The sequence below is a fragment of the Muscardinus avellanarius genome, assembly GCF_963383645.1.
Source record: "Muscardinus avellanarius genome assembly, chromosome: 1".
In the NCBI taxonomy this organism is placed as follows: Eukaryota; Metazoa; Chordata; class Mammalia; order Rodentia; family Gliridae; genus Muscardinus; species Muscardinus avellanarius.
Window position 1 is genome coordinate 74,505,348 of NC_137786.1, and position 25,068 is coordinate 74,530,415.

General features: G+C 36.3%; 1 protein-coding gene across 1 annotated transcript in view; it reads right to left on the minus strand.

Annotated features, from left to right (window-relative positions):
• TMEM161B (transmembrane protein 161B) overlaps positions 1-24,008 on the minus strand; it is a gene marked incomplete at its 3' end in the record, with an annotated part of 53,621 nt that extends 29,613 nt beyond the window's left edge. Inside the window, exons 1-2 of the mRNA XM_080715747.1 lie at positions 23,911-24,008; positions 10,020-10,103 (exon numbers count right to left, since the gene is read on the minus strand). Of these exons, the coding sequence (XP_080571873.1) occupies positions 10,020-10,103; positions 23,911-23,984 (158 nt within the window). The 5' untranslated portion in view covers positions 23,985-24,008. The remainder of the gene's footprint in view (positions 1-10,019; positions 10,104-23,910) is intronic.
• Between the last annotated feature and the right edge of the window lie 1,060 nt (positions 24,009-25,068).

Here is a 25,068-nt window from a genome sequence, read left to right on the forward strand (position 1 = left end):
AATAGTTGGAAATAAACATGGAAATTAAAAACTAAACTGGATTAAAATTCTGCCCCTTAATTATGTAAAAATAGACAACTCATTTAATATCTCTGATCAGCAGCCTATCATTAGTAAAGTGTAAACTGCATTATTAGCTATACTTATGATTGCTATATGGATTACGTATAACTTTGTGCATGTTTTGGAAACTGTTAGGGAAGAATATTTTATTAAACCCCTGTTGGAATTTTTAAAAAGAAAGGTTTATAGTTTAATAGTCCAATGACATTGAAGGCGTACTTGCAATAAGAGGAAAGTAAAGTCAGAAAAGACAGTCTTTCCAAATTTCTAATTTCATGCAAAGTAATCATTAATGTTTAAAGAACTTTTTAGTGCTTACAAATCAATTAGGCCAGGTAAACATAATTTTTATAACATACACAAGAAATTTTGTGATAATTTGTTGTCGCTGACATAGTACAATTAGAATCATAATATCAGAGTTGAAGACTAGAGTCCTCTTGGATCACCCCATTGAGGAAACTAAAACCCATTCAGAGAGGATAATTAATATGCACTTTCAGAATTCAGAGAAAAAAGTTAAAGCGTTAAAGTTAGAAAATTCTTCCAAATGACTATATTCAAGAAGAGATAATGGTCAATTCTCTGACATTTGCAGGCAGTTTTTTTTCTTTTTACTTTTTTTTTTTGCAGGTCTGGAGATGGAACCCAGGGGCATTCTACCTCCAAGCTCCACCTGCCCTATTTTTTATTCATTTTATTTTGAAACAGGGTTTACTAAGCTGCGAAGGGCCTCACTAAGTAGCTGAGGCTGTCCACAAACCATCGTGATCCTTTGGTCTCAGCCTCCTGAATGCTGGGCTTACAAGCATTCGCCCCACTGTGTGTGTGTGTGTGTGTGTGTGTGTGTGTGTGTGTGTGTGTTTATGTGGTATAGGGGATTGAACCGACACTGTGCATGGCTTGCAAGCAGGTGTGTGTGTGTGTTTATGTGGTACAGGGGATTGAACCAAGGGACAGTCTACCTCTAAGCTACACCCAGACATATTTTATTTTTCATTTTGAAACAGAGTCTTACTAGGTTGCTGAGGCACGTGTGTGTGTGTGTATGTGGTACAGGGGGATTGAACCGAGGGACATTCTACCTCTAAGCTACACTCCCAGACCCATTTTATTTTTCATTTTGAAACAGAGTCTTACTAGGTTGCTGAAGCTGGTCTCAAACCTAGGATCCTTATCTCTCAGCCTTACAAGTACTGGATCACAGGTATGCGCCATGATACCTGACTTTTCTTACTAAGCTTTAAACATGTATAAAATATTCAAGAGCTTAGAGCTAGAGCTATCACTCAGTGGCAGAGCACTTGCTTAGCATGTGCACAGCCTTGACATGGGTTCCACCCCATCCCTACCAAGTAAATAAACAAGCATTCAAGAGCTGGTTGTTACCTATTAATTGATATTGTCCACCTTTTTATTTAAAAAAAATAAGAAAACTAAAGTGAAAAAAAAAAACTAGTCAATTTGTCCAATAACATAATGTGAAGTAACAGCAAAACCTGGGAAAGAACCTAAACCAACTGACATCTTTAAATGAGTTGTAGGGGACTTCCGGGAAGATGGCGACAGAGGAAAGCGGCACTTACAAGTCCTGCTAACAATCGAACTCTATTACCACAAAACCAGCGCCTTTCAGAGCCAGAAAACACCACCAGCAAAGAAATAAAAACTAAATACAAGGGACAGAGAAAAGGGGCTGAAAAAACAAGACACCAGAAAAAAACCAGCCCGAAGTTCCGCGCCCGCCGCAGCGCAGAACGGCCGGAGCAGCCGGAGCGGCCAGAGCCTCAGTGTGGAGCAGTCGGAGTCGCGGCGCGAAGCGGCCAGAGTGGCCGGAGCAGCCAGAGCCGCGACGTGGCGTGGCTGGAGCCGTGGTGCGGAGCGGCCGTAGCCACGGAGTGGAGCAGCCGGAGCAGCCGGAGCGGAGCGGCCTGAGCAGCCTAGCGGAGCCGCCGGAGCAGGGGAACGGAGTGGCCAGAGCAGGCGAGAAGAGAAGCCAGAGCAGCCGAGCGGAGCCACCAGAGCAGCCGGAGCAGCCAGAGCCGCGTCGCGGAATGGCCGGAGTGGCCAGTCCCGGGGTGCGGAGCAGCCTGAGCTGCGGTGCAGAGAGATGGGAGCAGCCAGAGTGGCCAGAGCCGTGGCGCGGAGCAGCCTGAGCCGCGGCGCAGAGCAGCCGGAGCGGCACGGCCTACATCTCCCCTAGCAGCACCAGGCTCCAGAGAGGAGGGAGACTCAAAACAGAGCTCAAATCCAGAGATGAGGTACTCTGGCCTCGTGGCCTAGGAAGCAGAAGCAGCGTCTTACTGCTGGCTGCAGCGGTGACTTCACCAGACGGACCTAGACCAACTCACACAACCAGCCACCAGGCGCCTGAGAGCAGGGGTGGACGGCGAGCTGAAGGAACATCTAAAGTTCCCAAGTGCCGGGCACAGTACACCTGGCAGGGACTCAGAGCAGAGCTCAAAACCAGAAAAGAAATACGCCGCATCACAGCCGAGGGCGTGGCAGTGGTGCCATATTGCCAGTGGCGGCAGCAGCGAATCCACCGAGTTCACTACAGCTTCATCAGCACACTCAACAACCGTGAGTCAAATTGCGGCCCCTAGGGGAGAAATCCCAGTACTGCACTCCCAGGGACTTGCGCAGATAGTCTCCCTGGGTTGGAGATTTTAGCAGTGCAGCACAGTGGGGGAGTGGCAGTGGCAGAGATATCATAACATAGTCACAACTCCCTGCTGGAGAACGCCCAACTTGGCACCCCCCCACCCCCACAGTCTAAGCAGCCTCGATTGACTCCCTGGGTCTGAGACTTTGTGATACAACCCAGTAAAGGAGTAGTGGTGACTGAGATACCACAGACTCGGGATCCAGAGCATCTTAAGTGAACTCGTAGTGACTCAGGGAAGAACCCAGAGAAGGCACAAACTTCCAAAATCATGGGAAAGAGAAATAACAATGGAGCAGTAAATGCCCACAACCCTACAACATCAGAATCTGATAACACAGAAATCCAAAGATCTCTAGAAGATCAAATTAGGAAAATTACTTTAGAAATAATAGAGGACTTTCAAAAAGAATTTAGAGAGAGTCAAAAAGAGATAAAGGATGCAATTAATGAAGGAAAGGCCTCAACTCAAATTATAAACAACAGATTAGACCACATGGAGAATAGAATCTCGCTTCTTGAAGATGATCATTCCAAAAATGAACGCATAGTTTCTAACTTAGAAAAAAAAACCCGACACCAGGAATCTGACATTGAAGAAATATGAGCCCATTTCAAGAGAGCTAACCTAAGAATAATTGGAATAGAGGAGGGAAAAGAAGGTGAAACCAAAGGGATCAACAATCTTTTCAAAGAAGTAATAGCAGAAAATTTTCCAAATATAGAGCAAGAGGTCGATACACAGGTCCAGGAAACTTATACAACTCCCTACAGACAGGATCAGAGAAGAGGATCCCCACGCCACATAATTGTCAAAATGACTAATGTGGAAGCCAAGGAGAGAATCTTAAAGGCAACAAAAACAAAAGGCCATGTGACATACAGAGGCAAACCAATTAGAATCACTCCAGACTTCCCAAACCAAGTTATGAAAGCCAGAAGGGCATGGAGTAACATATTCCAAACTCTGAAAGAAAACAACTTCCAGCCAAAAATTTCCTACCCAGCAAAACTTTCTATCAAATTAGATGGGAAAATAAGAAGCTTCCATGACAAACAGCAACTGAAGGAATTTATGTCTTCAAAACCAGCGCTAGAGAAAATACTCAAGGAGATTAACTGCAAAGAGGAAATGGGTAATACACGCCAGAACCAAAGAAACAAGAATTCCCATCCAGCAGACAACTAAGCAAAGAAGAATAAACAGTATCTCAAACAGAAATAAGATCTTAACATGTTGGAAATTAAAAATTATCTCTCTATAATCACACTGAATGTAAATGGCCTCAACTCCCCAATAAAAAGACATAAAGTGGCAAAATGGATTAAAAGCCAGAATCCATCCATCTGCTGCTTACAAGAAACACACCTTACAAGTAAAGATAGGAACAAACTCAAGGTAAAGGGCTGGAGCAAGGTAATCCATGATAATGGTACTCGAAGACAAGCAGGAGTAGCAACTATGATATCAGACAAGTTAGACTTCAAACCCAAACTTATTAGGAGAGACAAGGTCACATTTTACTGGTAAAAGGAATAGTCCAGTATTTCCCTTCTAATATCTGGAGTCCCACTGGTATCCTTTGTGTTTTCTAGTTTGGGCATATTAGAGGAAACATGTGTATCTTCTCCTTCTGTGCTTGGCTGATCTCACTTAACATGAAGCTCTCCAGGGCTTTCCATCTTCTTGCAAATGATATAATTTTGTTCTTCTTTATGGCTAAATAGAATTCCATTGTGTGTATATCCCACAGTTTTGCTATCCATTCATCTGTTGATGGTGATCTGGGTTGGTTCCATATTTTGGCTATTACAAATTGTGCTGCTATGAACATAGGTATGCATATGTTGCTGTATTTCTCTGAATTCAACCCCTTTGGAAAGATAACCAGGAGTGGTATAGCTGGATCATATGGTGGATCTATTCCCACCTTTCTTAGGAATCTCCACACAGATCTCCATAGTGGCTGAACTAGTTTGCACTCCCACCAACAGTGTAAAAGAGTTCCTCTTTCCCCACATCCTCGCCAGCATTTGTTGTTGTTTGATTTCTTTATGCTTGCTACTCTGACTGGGGTTAGATGGAATCTCAGTGTAGTTTTGATTTGCATCTCCCTGATGGCCAGTGATGAAGAACTTCTTTTCATGTATCTATTAGCCCTTTGTATCTTTTCTTTTGTGAAGTGTCTATTTAGTTCATTTGCCCATTTCTTGATTAGGTTGTTTGCTTTGCTAGTGTAGAGTCTTAATGGAAAGATAGGAGAGGAGAAAGGCCGATCTTGATTAATGAGGGTCTATACCTGAACATGTGTAAAATTATGAATAAGACATGGTTAACCTGGACAACCATTGGTGGGAGGGGCGAAGAGAAAACAGGGGCTGGGGGGGTGGAGAGGGCACCAAATATAGTGTAAATGTATACTATCTATGTTCAATAAAAAAAATTGTTAAAAAAATAAAGATAGGTAACCAAAAAATAAAATAAAATAAAAAGAATTTGAAATTGGAAAAAAAAAAAAAAGGAATAGTCCAGCAAGAGGAAATAACAATAATCAACATCTATGCCCCAAACATAGGGGTAGCTACTTTCATAAATCAAACTCTTAATGACATGAAGTCACACATAAATCCCAACACAATAATACTGGGAGACTTCAACACACCTCTCACAATACTAGACCGATCTTCCAGACAAAGGGTCAGTAAAGATGTCTCAGAACTAAAGAACACCATTAACCAAATGGACCTGTTGGACACATATAGAATATTTCACCCAACTACAGCAGAGTTTACATTTTTCTCAGCTGCTCACGGAACCTTCTCCAAAATAGATCACATCCTGGGACACAAAATGAGCACTAGCAAATTTAAAAAATGTTATATACTTCCCTCTGTCATTTCAGACCATAATGGAATGAAACTAGAAATCAACTATAAGAAGACTCAGAGAAACAACATAAACATGTGGAGACTGAACACCACACTTCTGAATGAAGAATGGGTCATAGAAGATGTAAGAGGTGAAATCAAGAAATTTCTAGAAACAAATGAAAATAAAGAAACAACATATCAAAACCTCTGGGACACTCTGAAGGCAGTATTAAGAGGAAAATTTATAGCACTGAGTGCTCACATAAGAAAAACAGAAAATCTTCAAATAAATAGCCTTACGACACACCTCAAAGCCCTTGAAAAGCAGGAACAACTGAACCCCAAAGCCAGCAGAAGACAGGAAATTATTAAAATTAGAGCAGAAATTAACGAAATAGAGAATAAAAAAACAATACAGAAAATCAACAAAACCAAAAGCTGGTTTCTTGAAAAAATTAACAAGATTGATAAACCACTAGCCAACCTAAATAAAAAAAAGAGAGAATCAACCCAAATTATGAAGATAAGGGATGAAAAAGGAGACAATACTACTGACAGCGTAGAAATACAGAGGATTATCAGAAACTACTTTGAAAAACTATACTCCAACAAAATGGAAAATCTGGAGGAAATCGACAACTTCCTAGATAAATACAACCTTCCTAAACTGAGTCAAGAAGATATAGAACACTTAAACCAACCAATAACAATCAAAGAGATTGAAACAGCAATAAAGAGCTTACCATCAAAGAAAAGCCCAAGACCAGATGGTTTCCCAAGTGAATTCTACAAAACCTTTATAGAAGAGCTTATCCCAATACTACTCAAACTATTTCGGGAAATAGAAAAAACCGGGACTCTCCCAAATACATTCTATGAAGCCAACATCACACTAATATCCAAACCGAATAAAGACAGTTCAAGGAAGGAAAACTACAGGCCTATATCTCTGATGAACTTGGATGCAAAACTATTAAACAAAATACTAGCAACACGCATTTCAAAACCACATCAAGAAAATCATTTACCATGACCAGGTAGGGTTCATCCCAGGGATGCAAGGCTGGTTCAATATACGAAAATCAATCCATGTAATTCATCATATAAACAGAATCAAAGACAAAAACCACATGATCATCTCAATAGATGCTGAAAAAGCATTTGATAAAATTCAACATCCATTTATGATAAAAACACTGCAGAGAATTGGAATAGAAGGAACATATCTCAACATTATTAAGGCAATCTACAATAAGCCCACTGCCAACATCATATTAAATGGGGAAAAACTTCAAGAATTCCCCCTAAAAACTGGAACAAGACAAGGATGTCCACTATTACCACTTCTCTTCAATATAGTACTAGAGACTCTAGCCAGAGCAATAAGGCAAGAAAAGGAAATCAAAGGAGTACAAATAGGAAAAGAAGAACTTAAGCTTTCACTATTTGCAGATGACATGATACTATATTTAGAAAACCCAACAAACTCAACCAAAAGGCTTATAGAACTGATCAATAAATTCAGCAAAGTATCTGGATACAAAATCAATCTTAAAAAATCAGAAGCTTTCCTGTACACCAACCATAAATCCACTGAAAAAGAAATTCAGAAAACACTTCCACTCAGGATCTTCCACAAAAAAATAAAATACCTACAAATAAACCTGACCAAGGAGGTAAAAGATCTCTACAAAGAAAATTATAAAACACTGAAAAAAGAAATCGAAGAAGATCTTAGAAGATGGAAAGATCTTCCATGTTCATGGATTGGCAGAATAAATATCATTAAAATGGTCATCCTCCCAAAAGTGATCTACAGATTTAATGCAATGCCCATTAAACTACCAAGATCATTCCTCACAGACATAGAAAAATCAGTCCTTAAATTTATCAGGAATAACAAAAAGCCCAGAATAGCCAAGGTAGTTCTCAGCAACAAAAACCACACAGGAGGAATCACAATACCTGACTTTAAACTATACTACAAAGCCATTGTAATAAAAACAGCATGGTACTGGCAAAAGAACAGATATATAGACCAATGGAGCAGAACAGAAGACCCAGAAACAAGTCCACACACTTTCAGCCAATTGATTTTTGACAAAGGGGCCAAAAACACCCACTGGAAAAAAGATAGCGTCTTCAACAAATGGTGTTGGCAAAACTGGTTAACCATATGCAGAAAATTGGATGTTAATCCCACTTTTTCACCCTGTACAAAAGTCAACTCACGATGGATCAAAGACTTGGAAATTAAACCAGAGACCTTGAAGCTCCTTGAAGAGGGCATAGGTCCAACACTACAACACATAGGCACAGACAAACATTTCCTCAACAAGACCCCAAAGGCACAACAAATTAAAAGGAGAATCAATACATGGGATTGCATGAAACTGAAGAGCTTCTGTTCAGCAAAGGAAACTATCAAGAACCTCAATCGAGAGCCAACAGAATGGGAGAAGATTTTTGCCACCTACACCACTGATAGAGGACTAATATCTAGAATATACAGAGAACTCAAGAAACTCAACACTAAGAAAACAAGGCATCCAGTAACAAAATGGGCAAATGAACTAAATAGACACTTCACAAAAGAAGAAATTCAAATGGCCAATAAATGCATGAAAAAATGCTCAACATCACTGGCAATCAGAGAGATGCAAATCAAAACTACCCTGAGATTTCACCTAAGTCCAACTAGAATGGCCATCATTCAAAACACAAACAACAACAGATGCTGGCGAGGATGTGGAGAAGTGGGAACTCTAAGACATTGTTGGTGGGATTGCAAATTAGTGCAATCACTTTGGAAAACAGTATGGAGAATCCTCAGAAGAATGGGAACAAACCTACCATTTGATCCAGCAATACCACTATTAGGTATCTACCCAAAAGAAAAGAAACCAAACTACCAAACTAATGCATGTGTATCTATGTTCATAGCTGCACAATTCACCATAGCCAAACTATGGAACCAGCCAAGATGTCCATCAACAGATGAATGGATTACAAAACTGTGGGATATGAACACAATGGAATTTTACTCAGCCATCAAAAAAACTCAATTACATCATTTTCAGGGAAATGGATGGAACTGGAGGACATTATGCTAAGTGAGATTAGTCAGTCACAAAAAATAAGAAATCAGATGCTTTCCCTAATATGTGAGAGTTAGGGAGAAATGGGTCATAGGAGGAACTCTTGGAAGAGGATCAGTAACTTTTAACTCTGTTTACATTGTCTTTGGATATACAATATATTTTTTATTTTTTAGGGAGTTTATTTACCCTTTTGTTGCCAGTGCCATTGAAATCATATCCAAGAAATCACTGCCAATTTCAATGTTGTGAGGTTTTATGACCCAGATTTTCTTCTAAAAGTTTATAGTATTAAGATTTATATTTAGGTCTTTTATCTATTTTGAGTTAATATTTGTATACGTGTTAGGTAAGGGTCCAATTTTATTCTTTTTCATGTATTATTATTTTTCAACAATATTTAGTTAAAAGACTAGTATTTCCTCCACCAAAAGTTCATGGAAACCTTGTCAAAAATAACTTGACAATGTATGGAAGAATTTATCTCTAGGCTTTTACTTAACTCCAATGATTTATATATCTGCCTTTAGAACAGTACTACACTGTTTCAATTATTGTAGCTTTATATGGTTTGAAATCAGAAAATACACATCTCCTAGCTTTGTTCTTCTTCGAGATTGTTTTGGGTATCTAGAGTTCATATTCCATATCAGGATAGATTTTTTCTGAAAAATAAATAAATAAATATGATAGTTTCACCTAAAAAAAAAAAAAAGAAAAAATATTCTCTGGTAAGAAAGAAAGCAAAAAGAAACATTGAAATGTTATCTTTAAGTCATCAAAAGCTTGGTATCAGACAAATGAAACTGTTATGTGAGATTATCAATGTTAATATTGGATAAATTGCTATAATACTAGATGTCAACCACTAAGCCAAGCTTGGGAAGGAGGGATAGGGAGGGAACGGGGTGGGGATCGGGTAGGGGCTAACTGGGCGATATGTGCATGTATGTCTACAAAAGTATTTTCTTTATACTACTGTGATGTATGAATACATTGCACCAATAAAAAAAAATTAAAAAATAAATAAATAAATAAATGAGTTGTAGGGTAAAGACATGGATTATAGTTCTTCTTAACCAACCTGCAACTACATTTCCTCTAAGATGATAATTGTATTATTTTCATATTTGAACAAACGAATACCTAACCATTCCTGAGTAAAATGATTATGGTTTTGCAGTACTTCCAGTTATTGGATATGCATGAATTTTTATCTCAAATTTCTCCACTGTTTACAATATAATCAATGTTCTTTTAATCAATGCATAAAATATATTTGAATAAATTTAGTAATTTACAAGCTCATCAATATAACTTACCTGTCTTTTTTGCTTTTCCCTTTTTGTTGCTTCCCAGCAAGAATTCTTAATTCTTCTTCTGTCGGATGTTGATACCACCTCAAACTAAGGAGGGAAAAATCCTTGTCAATAAAGCACTTAAAATCACCAGAATTATTCATTTATTCTACAATTCATTACTGAGTTTCCTATATATGAATACACCGAAGGGAAATATCAAGTGAAAACTGTAACCCAAAACAAACAATACTGCTTAAGCCTTAAAAAGGCTTAAAGATTCAAATCCATCAAACACTTACCAAGCACTTACTAGATGCCAGGATCTGCAATGCTGTACGTTTATATTTCTTATAACCCACAACATATTAAAAGTAACTGAAGTGAACCCTGTAGGCAAGTGGGCAGGAACACATTAATTCTCTGCCCATCTTTTATTTGAAGGAATTGATATGCATCTTCAATAGAGAAATGTTTGAATGCTCTCACATTTAGAGGTAGACTTTTCTTTCTTTCCCTCCTTTAATCTGCAAACTCTCACACTCACTGTGTGAAAGAACTGTTATATTCCAACACCTTTCTCTTGGCTGTATCTATAACCTTCTTCTGTTAGAATTTCAACAGTGGGTATATTCATTTCTACCATACAGTCAAAAAATACCCCAAATCATTTATTCCCTCCCAAGCACTCATTTTGAATTTCCTATTTTATCTAATAGTTCCAATATACATATGCCACCTAAATTTGATATCAAAATTTTATCTTCAAGGTATCCACTCTATTTTATTAATTCTGTTCTTTTTTTTTTTTTGGTGGTGGTACTGGGGTTCCTGGAAGCCCTTCTACCTCCAGGCTACACCCCCATACCTATTTTATATATTTTTTTGAAACAGGGTCTCTTACGCCAGCACGGCTGGCTTCGAACCTGCGCGATACTCCTATCTCCGCCTCCCAAGCGCGGGGATTACAAGCGTGCGCTACCACGCCCTGCAGTTCTGTTCTTCAAATATCTTAAAATTCTAAACTCTGCTCTATTATGAAGATTTTAGTTCAAACCTTTTCTCAGTGTATCTTCCCCTATAGCTATGTCACAAAACTCTCAAACTGTGTTTCCTGCCTTCCTTTTGGCACACTCCTCACCAAATCCATTTTGAACCTGCCTTTAATTATTTTTCCATAATGGAAAACTAAAAATATATGCCTCTTTAAATTTTTTCCATAGGCTTTTCACAGCATAAAACAATGAGTAAGGCAGCTACACAAGGACTTTGATCAAGGTCCTATTGTCATACAGGAAGAAATACAGCCCAAGTATTGCTAGACTTCTTATTTTTTCAATCACAAAAATCTAAAATTTTAATGTGAGATATCCCAATTACAAAAAATTATTAGTAATTGGCTTACTGTTAAAAAAAAAACACTACTGAAGAGGCAAGCTGAATACTGACTGAATATTTGTTGATAAGGAGTTATTGCAAATTATTTTCAGCTATGATAATGGAATTATACCAATTTTTTCTCTCTTGGAGATTGAACCAAGGGGCACTCTACCACTAAGCTACACCCGCAGCCCTTTTTCATTTTTCATTTGAAACTGGATCTAAGTTACTGTACACCGCCCTTGAACCTGTGATCCTCCTGTCTCAGCCTTCCAAATAATGTAATTACAGGTGTACACCCCCATACCTGGCTATATGAAGATTAAAAAAAAAGATTAAATATTTCAGAGTTACATATTGAAATATTTCTGATTGAAATAATAAGATATTTGGAATTTGCTACAAAATATGTTGGTGGAAGGGAAGATAAAACTTTGGCCATCACTTGTTAACTTTATTGTTTACATATGAATTCACTGTATTATTCTACCTGTATACTTGAAAAAATCTCTTAAAGCATACTTGCAAGGATCAAATGTACACAGGGCTTTTGACTTCCTGTTTCCACAGCCTTTGTGATCTAACTATAGCCTACTTCTCCAGATACACCTTCAACCATTCCCCACTTGAAAGTGAAGCATTCTAGCTTGACTACATGACATTTTGTTCCTCACAAATTCTTTCTTCTCTTGGTACTTTTCCACATATTTTTCTTTCTGCTTATAAACATGTATGCTCCTACATAGCAAACTACTAATTTGTCCCCTGTGTTTTATAAGGCAGCCTTTCTGTTAGAATAAAGAATATATCTGACCTTTATCTTTAGTCTTTTTAGCACAAAGCTTCAAAGGCCCTTGGGATATCCTAAGTGAAGGAGATGACTTTTTCATGCTAAGGGGCAACACATGAGGCTCTTAGATAGCTCCAGGACAGGATCTGGTCACTAGAACATCCAAATGCAAGAGAGTTGGGACTTTCAGCCACCTAGCCTCTGGTTATGGGAGGGAAGTTAGACACTGAGTTCAATTATTTAAATCAATGTTTAAGTCAGTCATATAAAATCATGCCTGTGAATGAATCTCCACAAAAACTCTGGACATCAAAGTTCAGAGAAACTTTCATTTTGGATAACACACTGATGTGCTTGCTTGGAGTGACATCTGACTCTGCAGGCAGAGGATATGGAAATTTTGAGCTCCTTCCCAGACATCACCCCATTTGCACCCTTGACAATAAAACTGCATTTTTAAGTACAAAGGTTTCCTGAGTTCTGTGAGTCATTATAGCAAATTCCTGAAACTGAGGTGACCATGGGAATCTCTCATGTGAACGTAGTTGGTCAGACGTGCAATTGGCCTGGGTACCTCAAGAACTCACATCTGGTGTCTGAAATAGGGAAGACTTGTGGTCTGTCTTCCAAGTCTTCTGACTTTAACCTGAAAAGTCTGTACTAACTCTGGGTAGTTAAGTGTCAAAACTGAATTACAGCTGGTGTCAGGTCAGCTGGACTAAGGGGAACTGTGAATCTAACTGAAAGACTCCTGAGTTGAAAATTTTATGAGTTAGTTGATTTTGTACACTTCAAAGCTAGTATAGTTACTGGCATATAGTAAGTGCTCAAAAAGAATCACTGAACCAAAATATTCAGTTTTCCTCCTGGTTTAATAATTTTAAAATAAAACATATAACCCAACCAAAAGACTCTAAATTATCATTAACAGGTGAGGAGGCACTTCCTGAAATTGCCATTGAAGTCCAGAATTTTAACTTACAGTCCATTCTCGTTATTCGCGGTAGTTATGTTCTATAAAGTCGCCGCGAACACTGAACCATTGCTCCTAGGGGAAATACAGGGTTAGGATCCTGCGACCTCTGGTCACAACATTTTCATCAGCTGATCAAAACATAATTTTGTTTTATGTGTGTTCCTGTGTAAAGATGCCTTACATAATATATAGTTGATTCATTAACATTGAATTCATGGCTAGCAACACTATAACTCATGCCTGAACAAAGCTTACTCAGTATCTGTAATCCTAAGTACAGCATTGTTCTGAATTGTGTAAGTCACTCCAGCAAATTTTCTCCAAAAGGCACATTACAGCCTTCCTAGATTTAGGCATGCTTGACAATAAAAGGTCGGAGGCATTCTGAACAGTGAAACCGACAAAAAACAAAAATGTAAAAACTGTAGCCCTAGGTTTACCACAAGAAGGTCACTTAAAAAAAAAAAAAAAACTATATGAGAGCTAAAATAAGAAGGCAGAGTTGCCTTGCTAGACCCCAACTGGGCACATAGGTAGGTACACACAAAATTTCCCCAACTGTGTGTATGTATGTGCACGAGTAACCAGGAAAGAAATGCCCAACTACTGATTTGGAGTCTATAAACTTTAGCACATGGACAAACTACAAATAAAGAATCCACAAATAATGATAAGCACATAACCAGAAGGAAACTTTTAACTCATATACAAAGACTAAAAGTAGTTGTTTAGCTTTGGGAAATAACAGACGGTCCCATGAAAAATTCTTAGTAGAGGAAAACTTGGGTTTTATTTACATTAGTACTGGACATGAAACCCAGGACCTCACATTAGGCAAGTGCTCTGCAGAACCACATCCCCTGCCCATGTTATACTGAGAATAATGAAATGTTTTAAGACCTTTACATCTTCTAAGAGCCATTTCCTTTTAAAATATGCTCAAGCTTGTTTAATCTTATTTTTGTGAGCCTATTTTTTCTAAAATACACCACATTTATTACAGTTTTCATTGGGTAATTTAGGATCATCTTCATTAGTAACAATTTTTCAAAGTGAAAACTAAGGAGGCTGGAGGCTTTTAGGGCCATTCCCAGTCTATTTATTCATCTACCCATTCATTCCTTCACTAGTCATTTATGGAGAAACCACTAGTGCAGCAGACACTCCACTAAAGCAATGGAGACATAATCATGCTCAATAATGCCAAAGGCCATGTCTTTTTGAAGCTTCTTTTCAAGTCAGGGTAGAATTTAACCAGTTAAATAGATTACACATTACAAGACCACATTAAAAAAAAAAAAAAAACAAGTAGTGAGAATGTGAGAAACAAGCTTTAGATAGTATGTGAAGAAAATTTCTGAGACTTTTTTTGTCTTGGGAATTGAGTCCAGAGGTGTTCTACTTCTGAGCTATACCACCCCAAACGCTTTTTTTTTTTTTTTTTTTTTTTTTTTTTTTTTTTTGGTGGAACTGGGGGTGAAATCCAGGGGATTTCTACCTCTGGGCTATATTCCCAGATCTATTTTCTATTTTATTTGGAAACAGGGTCTCACTAAATTGCTGAGAGCCTCACTAAGTAGCTGAGGCGGGCTTCGAACCTGTGTGATTCTCCTGTCTCAGCCTCCCAAGTACAGGGATTACAAGTGTGCACCAACACGCCTGGCTCACCCCAAACTCTTTTAAATCAATTAATTAACTAGTTAATAAATTAATTTTGTATTGCTTGGATTGAAACCAAGGTGCACTCTACTACTAAGGTATATCTGTAGCCTGTTTTATTTATTTTTTTTTACTTTGAGACAGAGTCTTTAAGTTGCCCATGCTGGCCTTAAACCTGCAATTCTCTTGTGTCACTTTGCTAAGTACTGGGATTTCAAATGTGGGCCACCACTCCCAACTTCTCTGACACAATATTTAACCGTACCTCAAGGATAAGAAAAATGAAAGGGCGGGCATTCCAGGAAGGGAATAGCACTGCCAAAAGTACAAAGGTATGAAAAAACAGACAATAATGTAGGAGCCAAGATGCCAGTGATGCAGTAACTTTAAGAAGATAAATAAGAAGGAAGCCAAAAAGACAGGAAGGGAACAGATCATGCAAAGCCTCACAAGTCATATTATGAGGTTTAGATTTTATGCCCAACTATTAGTCTCAAGGCAGAAGAGAGAAATAATTCAATCTATGTTGTTAGATTCCTTTTGGTGCTCTGTAAATTGGAGATAAGAAAGAATAGCAGAAAGATATATTTTGGACAGCAAATCAATAGGTCTTGCTGATGTACTTAATATAGTGAATAATAAAAGGAAGAAATCAAGAATACTATCTTGCTTTCTAATTAAAAAAAAACAGTGATCCACTTTATGATATGGAATAGAACAGGAAAAATGGAAAAAAAAAAAAAAAGCCTCAATGTTGAGTTGTAGTGTCAATGAGACATCCAGGGAAAATATCAAGAGGGCAACTGTATATTAGAATCCAGAGCTGGAAAATAGTTTGGGATCATTACATAACTGTTGTATTTAAATACAAGGAAATTAATTAAAGAAGATGTAAAACGTGGTATATATGGTGTAAAGCTAAACAATTAATGAAGAAATAAAGAACCCAGGTAACTTAATTTTACTATAAAGGGAAACAGAAATAAGCTACAAACTAAGGAATGAATAGTTTGTTTTTTCTAAAGGAGGAAGGCAGGATTGACTTTTCTTTTTGCTGTTACTTTTAATGATAAACCTTTCTTTAAAAAAAAAATTATGTACAGTCAAATAGGAATGAACTAATAAAAATGGAGCAACTGATGTCCAGAGGAGATGAAACGTCCAAAGCAGCAAAGTCTGAGGGAAAGGTACAGGGAATGGGGTCCAGAGTTTAAATGCAGGAATTGGGCCCTGACAGGCAGGTCACATTTGCCACAGGCAAAAACTAAGATACGTAAGAATTTAAAAATAAAAATAAAGAGGAGGGGTTGCACATGAAACTAGGGTTGTGGATTTGGTAATGTCAAAGTGTTGGGCTCTAGTTTCAGGAACTTAAGAGTGAGGATGAGGCAGGCATACATAAGGTTTGAGAAAAAAGGATTCTGGCTGAAAAAAGCTGTCTTGAGAAGTAGAACAAACACTGCCAAGCAGCAGGAGTGATCATCTAAGGTGAGAAATCATGGATTCAAAGTAAAACCTAGAAATATGTTTGTGTGATTTTTGTTTAAAGACAGTCAGTGCTTTGTACACAGTTTGATTCTATGCCATCCAGCTCCCACTGTATTCTAGTCTCAATTTTTCACCTTTTCCTTTCTGTTAGTTAATGTGTTTATTTCAGTAAAACGAGACCACTTGATTGCAACTACTGTACTGTGCCCTTCTAATATAGGCTTAAAAGACAGATATAAAATATTTTTGAGTCCATGTAGCAGTTAATAATGGCAACAAAATATACAATTAAAAATGTGTTAATATGTTAAGCAAAAACATGATGCAAAATTACACATATAATAGTACATCAAAACATAAGGGGAAATATGAATAGAAAAGATGAGAAGGAAATACAACAAAAATTATACACTGTCTTTCAGTGACGCGAATACAGTCCATCACCTCTTATTTATACTTTATCAATCTGCCAACTTTTTCCACATTGCAGGCATATACTGCTTATTAAAATAGGAAAAAATAAATAAACTGCTTAAAAAATAAAGAGAACTAAAGGATCTCTCTAAAACTCTGAGCCTATTGCATTCAAGTTAAAGATTTTAATTTCAATATACTTTATGACATTTACCTTTGCTAATCAAGTGGCCTTTTTCATTTATGTTCAGTTTTGGTGATCAGTAATACCTCAGATAATAAAGTTAATCTGGTACTGCACTTCATTAAGTTATTGAAATGATTTTTTTTTTTTTTTTTTTTTTTTGGTGGTACTGGGGTTCCTGGAAGCCCTTCTATCTCCGGGCTACACTCCCAGACCTATTTTTACATTTTTATTTGGAAACAGGGTCTCCTAAGCCAGAGCGCGGCTGGCTTCAAACCTGCGCGATCCTCCTGTCTCTGCCTCCCAAGCGCGGGGATTACAAGCGTGCGCCACCACGCCCGGCTGAAATGATTTTTAATGATCATTCTTGATAAACACTTGTATAAATATCATCAAACTATTATAACTATTCAATAGCACTAAAAATATGCAGCAAAAAACTCAGAATGTGCTGATCTAGAATTTTTTTTCCCCACTACTGGAATGGAACCCAGGGCATTCTACCTCTGAGCTACACCCCCAAACCCTTTCTTTTTATTCATTTTGAAACAGGGTCTCACTGAGTTGCAAAGGGCCTAAGTAGCTGAGGCTGTATGTGAACAGCGATTCTCCTGTCTCAACCTCCCAAATGCTGGGATTACAAGTGTGCACCACCATGCCCGGCTTTAATCTTTACTATTAAATTTAAGCAGCAATATTGTTTATAAGAAACCATTTTGGAAACTTAAAATGGAAATCCCAATGTGAGTGAATACACAAAAACATAGTATTGGTAATGCAAGCTAAAAAAGCTTTAAGAACAATCATATGAAACTCTGTGAAGGTATACAGCAAAGATCATTATTATGAACCTAATGTTCATTTACCCTCAAATTCAGTTGAAACTGAATCACCAATGTGACGATATTTGAAGGCTGGGCCTTTGGGAGGAAATTAGGTCCTAAGGGTGGAGCCTTTATGAATGGGATTAGTATCCTTTTAAAAAGAGACCAGGAAAAAAAAAAAAAAAAGAGGCTTTTTCTCTTTCTTCCACATGAGTATATGTACAAGGTCAGCAATATGTAACCCAGAAGCGGCTCCTCCCCATACCTAGAACATACTAGTCCTGATCTCAGACTTCTAGCCTCCAGAATCCTGAGAAGTAAATTTCTGTTTTCATAAGCCATCCAGCCCAAGGTACTGTATTACAGCAGCCTGAACTAAGAAGGAAGTAACTAAAGATAATTTCAGTTTTTATTATAAATCTCCACAATTGTGACAAGTGGTTATGGGAGTGGAGAAACAAGAGAAAACAAATACTACTTAGAACCTGGACAATCTAGCACAAATAGCTAAAGTATTCTTTGTTATGCAGAAACATCCTCCTGTTACTTGTTGAAAACTGTAATAAAATATCATAAACATTGCTTAACTGAAAATTAAGATAGTTAAGGCAAGGAGAGCAAGGACAAACATTCTGTAAAGGTAGCTGCTGAAAGGTCATAGGTCTCACCTACTGTGCATTTGAATAGTAGGTTTCTCTCACCAAAGGAAACCCTTAAATTTGTGGATCAGGCAACATGCAATACAGAACAGGCAAAAAGAATTGGAATGACTGAATATGAAGGTGTGGTAACACCCTCTTTACCCAAAATAAGACGAGACAAAATCAGAGTAAGTTCAACCAAAAAATATTTTTGATGAGGGACATAAGGGAAGTAAGCAGACCAAAGTGAGAGATTAGGCAGATTAAGGGGTGGAGAAAAATGCATGAGGTTTGAGCTAAACAATTAGCAAAATAGAAAGCAAGTTCAGCAAGAAGGCTATTATGAAGAAAAGGCAATATCCTACTCCTCATGCAAAACCCACTATTCAAATGTACAAAGAACATACATAGCCTATCAACTTACCTTTCCATGAAATGAAGGGCCAAGCAAACTTCAAAACAAAAAGTAACTTTAATTACAATAAAAAGTTAAGACTGTTTTGGCTACAAATCAGTGGTATGCTAGACATGATAAAGAGCACCTAGATGACAGGAGCAAGTATTAAAACAAGGGCTCCTTATGGAAGGCAAAGCAGCTCACACCAAAGGTACAGAGAAAGCAACATCTTAAGAGTTCTTTCCTCCCTTTGGGGAGGGAGAGAGGAAGGAATAGTCTGAAAGAATCTCATCAGAGATGAGTTTTTCTGGGTTAATATTACATCTCACAAGTGAAAGACCAAGAGATCTTAGAACTCAAGTTCTTGTTAAAGTAAGAATCCCTTCAACAAAGTCTAATAATCATAATAAAAGAATGTTAAAAAAGCAACCAATGACATTTTCTATAATATAGGTTGAGTATCTCTGATATGAAATGCTTGGAGCCAAAAGTGTCTCAGAGTTTAGATCCTGGGAATATTTGCATATAAATAATGAGATATCTTGAGGATAGGACCCAAGTCTATATATGAAGTCCATTTGTATTTTCATATACACATAGCCTGAAGGTAATTTTATACAACATTTCTAATGCATTTTGAATGTAATCAAACAAATGAGGTCAGGTGTAGAATATTCCATTTGTGGCATCATATTAGTGCTCAAAAAGCTTCAGATTTTGGAGCTTTGGAATTTCTGGATTAGGGATACTCAATCTTTATTTTCCTATTGTTATTACGTTATTTAGTAAAATGAAATAAATTTAATCTCAAATGATGAGGTAAGAGGTATAAATTGAGCAACAAAGTATTACTTAAACTCTACTTCATACTTAGTATTTTTTGTAACAAAATTGATACTCAGGTGTCATTGAATTTAGTTAGAATCAAAGCTGGCTAAGTAGCCAGAGTCCCCACATACATAGTAAAGAAAAATCATATACTACCTATAATCTGAAGAATATATTCTGAAAGGCAAAGTACTGCTAGGAGAAAAAGCAGAAAGAATATTCCAAAATAAAGTACTCTGTAAACTGCCAATGAAAGTCAAGATAGTTACAGAAAGTTACCCCCCCCCCTTCAAAGTAAACTCTGCTCAAGTATGATAGTTCCAGTACAAGACATGGAATGGATAAGCTGTCATAAGTCAAGTAAATACAGTAGTCTCCCCCCTGATCCTCAGGGGATATGTTGTAAGACACCCCCACCCTACACAGATGCCTGAAATTGCAAATACCAACCTGTATTTTTCTACACATATATATTCATTGATAAAGTTTAATTTTTAGGTTAATACACAGTAAGAGATTAGCAATAAATAATAAATTTTAATAAGATACTACAATAAAAGTTAAAAAGGTCTCTCTTGCTTACTCTCAAAATATCTCACTGTACTGTACTCACCTTTCTTATAATGATGTGAAATGACACAGTGTCTATGTGATGAGATGAAGTGAGGTGAATGTTGTAGGCACTGTGATGCATGATACAAGGGTTACCTGAACACAGATCTTCCATACTATAAAAGTAGACCTGATAATGAGATGGCTGTTGAGAGACTAACAAGCAGGTAGCTTAAACAAAGAGACAATTTGCTAAGCAAAGAGACAATTCACATCCCAGTAGGAGGAACAATGTGGGAATTCATCACACTACTCAGAATGGTGTACAACTTAAAATCTAAAACTTTATTTCTGGAATTTTCTGTTTAATATTTTCACACTGTGATTGAGCATGGGCAACAGTGGAAAATTAAGCTGTAGGTAAGGACAGACTATTGCATTAGACTATGAATCATCTAGAAAAAAAGGTCTAGATCTGTTTCATTTCTTAGTTACAGAGACTTGCATAAATCCTTTCAAACTTGTTTCCTGATTGTAAAAGTGAAAGTACTATCATCTATTGTAGAAGAGAAGTAGGCATTCATCAATCCTGTTTTTACTTCCTATATTCAATAAAAATTACATTTCCCAATTTCCTCTGACCCATTTGGCCATAACTAGTCAAAGAGCCTCAGTCTATGTAATGTGGACAGAATCTATTTCTAAGCCTGACACCCTGGAATCTCTTGAAAGATCCACAGCTCACTCTCTAAATGGCACAGCATCTAACAGAGGACTTCTAAAGTCACATAAGAGAGAATGTCCAAGATAGAAGGCTAGAATCCCAAAGTTACCACTTGCAACAGACCTGAATCCTTCAATCATTTTGTGAAGAGAGCTGCCCAAGACCTGTTTCCCTATTTGACCCTGATTCCTACCTGAAGAAAATAAGTGAAAAACTGATATTAATTCCAGACATTGAGGTTTGGAGGTCATAACATGCCCCAATGCATGACCCCTCTACTTAGCTAAAAGTATTCAGATCTGAATGAGATCTCAGACTTAACAAAAAAAAAAAAATATTCATCAGTATAATGCTTTGTAAAGGTGATACTAGTAAAATCAAACCAAGTTGACTACATAATTTCTCAAAAAGTTAAAAAACTTAAAGTATAGTTTAAAAAAATATAGCAATATGTTAATATAAACTAGAAAGCCAACACGCTTATATTTTAAAAGGCTGTTAATTTATACAGAAATTGCTTATTTCTTCCATTATAACTGTTTATTCCTTCAAGGTGTTGATTCATTTGGGAAATGGCTTACTCATGAAGTCAACATGATAAAATCAGGTGTCCCTTTAAATTCTGTTTCAAAGAGACAGTGATCAAATAGAGACAGAAATTAACATGATACCAAAAGTCATTAACTTTAAAGAAAATTATGAACAATTTGTTTATAATTTAAAGATGATACCATTGAAATAAATGAGTATCAAGACAACATATATAGAAACTTAAAACAAATTTCTTCAGCTATACTCATGATTGATTTATCACAGTATCTATACATGTATTCACTTGAATAGTTCTATTCAAGAGTCATTCCCAAACCATCCTACATTATTCTGTTTTAAAATATTCCTTATAAACCTCTCCCCTTAAATCCGTTTAAGCACTTTACAGATTCTAAAGATGCCTTCAGATTTTTCTTTCTTCAGTTACTGCTAAGATGGTTTAAAATGCAAATTGTCATTTATAATCTATAATATTTTTTATCATGGACATGGTCAACTGAGAGAGATCAGATATTTTCAATATTAAAGCAGTATCATTTCATATCACTAAAGGTTGGTAAAAGTAAAATCCATGAGCATATTTAACTGATCTAATTGGCAACACACAGTAGTTAGTTTTCATGAATTCAAAATTTCAGGACTGTTTTTTAAAGCAAAAGGTAGATGACCTTAAAAACAAAACTGTGAGAAAGGAAACTATAACAGAAAAGTCACTATTACTAGAGCATGTTGATGTTGATATCCATGGAATCTAATGTGTCATTAAATACAGAATTAATTAGTGTAAAAAGTTTTCTGTTTACAAAAGTTAAGATCATGAAGAAATCAGTTTCATTTTTATTTTTAAAGATTTACCTCCCCCCACATTACGTATATAATCTTATGACACACCCTAGTCTAAAAAGCAAAACTTAAATATATTATCATAATATTAACAAAAGTAATCAGATTTTGATCTCTAAAGGTTTGGTTTTTCTGGTGAATACAAGTTATAGAGGAACAAACAGAAAGCAAAACATGTAAGAACATGAAAATGTATATAGACTAAAATGGGACAAAACTGCTAAGAAATTTATAGACAAAAGAGATCCAGAAGTCTCACTGGATCATAAGCATAGAGTTTAGACATGTACAATCTCAGGAGAAAATAAGCTAACTTAATATAGTTTAAATACTTTACAATCTCAGATTCCATTTACTTAGAATTAATGATAGTTTTCATTGCTGTATTTATCTTTTCATGATCTTTGCAAAATGGTTTTGTTAAATAAGTAAACAATACTACATGGGGCATATTAAACCTACACAAGGAAAATCTAGCTATAGAGGATTGATTTTTACTTATAAATATGTCTGATAGAGGCTTTCAACTTTACCATCTTAGTCATTATTTATTTTACTAGTAAAATGTACACTTTTACATTTCACTTTTATTTCACACATGCATTGTACACACAAGTGTGTTTTAAAGAGGCTGAATATTTTTCTATATTTGAACATCAATATGAAAGAAGTATAATGCATAGAGAAAAGCCTAAGTAATTAAAGTGGAAAATCAATTCTATAAAGGAAACTTAAGCTTTATGGATGGAAAGGACTTGAATTAAAGGCTTATTCCTCTTTGTAGTATATGAAATCATTAACAGAAGAGCAATCCGTTACTTTGTAACTTAAAAAAATCTTAACAAAATAAAATGGACATACATAGCAGCAACAGAATTTGGCTATTTATTGGAGATGATTAATTCAAGTTGTCATTGTACCTACCAAATTTATCACTTACCTTTCATAATTACATAGGATTTTGGCATGTATTTTGTATTCAGACATTTTTGTTCTCCTTTTGCTTAACTCAATCATTTATATTTTAACTCCTTTACTTTTGATTTTAGTATGTTATTGTATAATTTCAACAAGACAACTTAGGTCTTTTGTGGAAGGAATGGGGACAGTAGTGCAATTGAGGTAGATAAAATAAAAATTGAGTAGATAAAATGAAAATTCCAAAACATAACATCATGCCCTTCTTGCTAAATAAAAAAGTTTAAAATTATTTGCAATAAAACAACAACAAAATACCCTAATTCTCACAGTGAACTAAATTGAGTAACCAACAATAGGACACATGCTTTGAGTAATTTTTTTAAGAAATTGTAAAAATATTTAAGCACTTTGATTTCTAATTTCTCACTCTCTCGTTAACCAACTTTCCAAAACAATTAACTAAAAAAGATACATGGTATTCTCAGTGGCAGATACTCAGTAGACAAAAGAAAACAAAAGGAGGTAGAATGAAGGATTAAATTTTTGTTTCTGGCCCTATTACCATTGTACCTTACAAATAAACTATTAAAATGTCAAATAAGAGAAATAAGGAGGATAGATTTCCTCATAATCTTCCTTTGTAATACTTTCAGAATGAGAAATCATCACTTCTTGAAAGTTAATCAATATTGTAAACTAGAGTTCTAAAGTGCCAGTCACAATAATCCTATCCTTGCCTTACCTGCCATTACACAGTAGCCATCGAGCAAGAGAATAGTGAGGAATAATCTTCTGCATGACACTGGCCATCACCATGGTAACAACCAGCTGTATACCTATCACACCCTGTGTACAAAACAAACAAATTAAACAGTGAAAAAATTTTGATTTGGGAACATCTCATGCAAAACTTTCTGTACATTTTGAAAATTACATTTTAAGAAAAATGCATTTAACTATTAAAATAAATCATTATCCTTGCGTGTAGGTTTTGAAGACCACACCTTAGTTTAAACTTAAAATGGAACATTGGTCTTATCTCATAATCCTCTATAAGTTTCTGAAAGTGTCACATCCACTTGAATAAAAGTTAAATGAAGCAGCATGCACACTCAAAATTTAGTCCCAGAAAAAGTTCTGTATAAGCTGCACATGGTGGCACACACTTGTAATCCCAGTATGCAGGACAGAGACAGGAGGATTGTGGGTGTGAAGCAAGCCTCAGCAACTCACTGAGGCCCTCCACAACTTAGTGAGACTCTGTTTCAAAATAAAGAATTAAAATAGGGCTTGGGATGCAGCTCAGAGGTAGAATGCTCCAAGGCTCAATCCTCAATCCCCAGTAAAAAACACACACACACACACACACACACACACACGTTCTGCAAAAATCAAGGATATCAAAATGAAGTGAAAAAGTGATTTCTTCATCCTTCTCTCATTTACTCAAAACAACAGGTTGGCAAGCTTTTAAAAGTAGGATGCAATTTTTTTTTTTTAATTCTAGGCTGCTGGTAAGTGATTAGAAAGCATTAACTATATAAAGTGATGGCAGAAATGGCATGAAAATTACTAGAAAATTGATCTCCTGCTTTCACTACTTCCAGTGAGTTAGTATTCAACAATGTTCAGTAATCCTTTTTCAGCAATCTCTCTACTATCTATTAACTATGTGACTTTGGGCATGTCATTTAAGTATCCTGAACCTTTGTTTCTTCATCTATAAAATGGAATTCACTATTCAAGCTACCTCACTGAAGTACAATTAGAAATTGTTCCTGGTACAAAGTAGAATATATGTTAGTACTATCTGTCACTGATATCATGGTTATTATCACTACTACTATAAGACAAATGTTCTTATAATGTCAACAATAAAGAAAATCTTTCTAAAAGCATT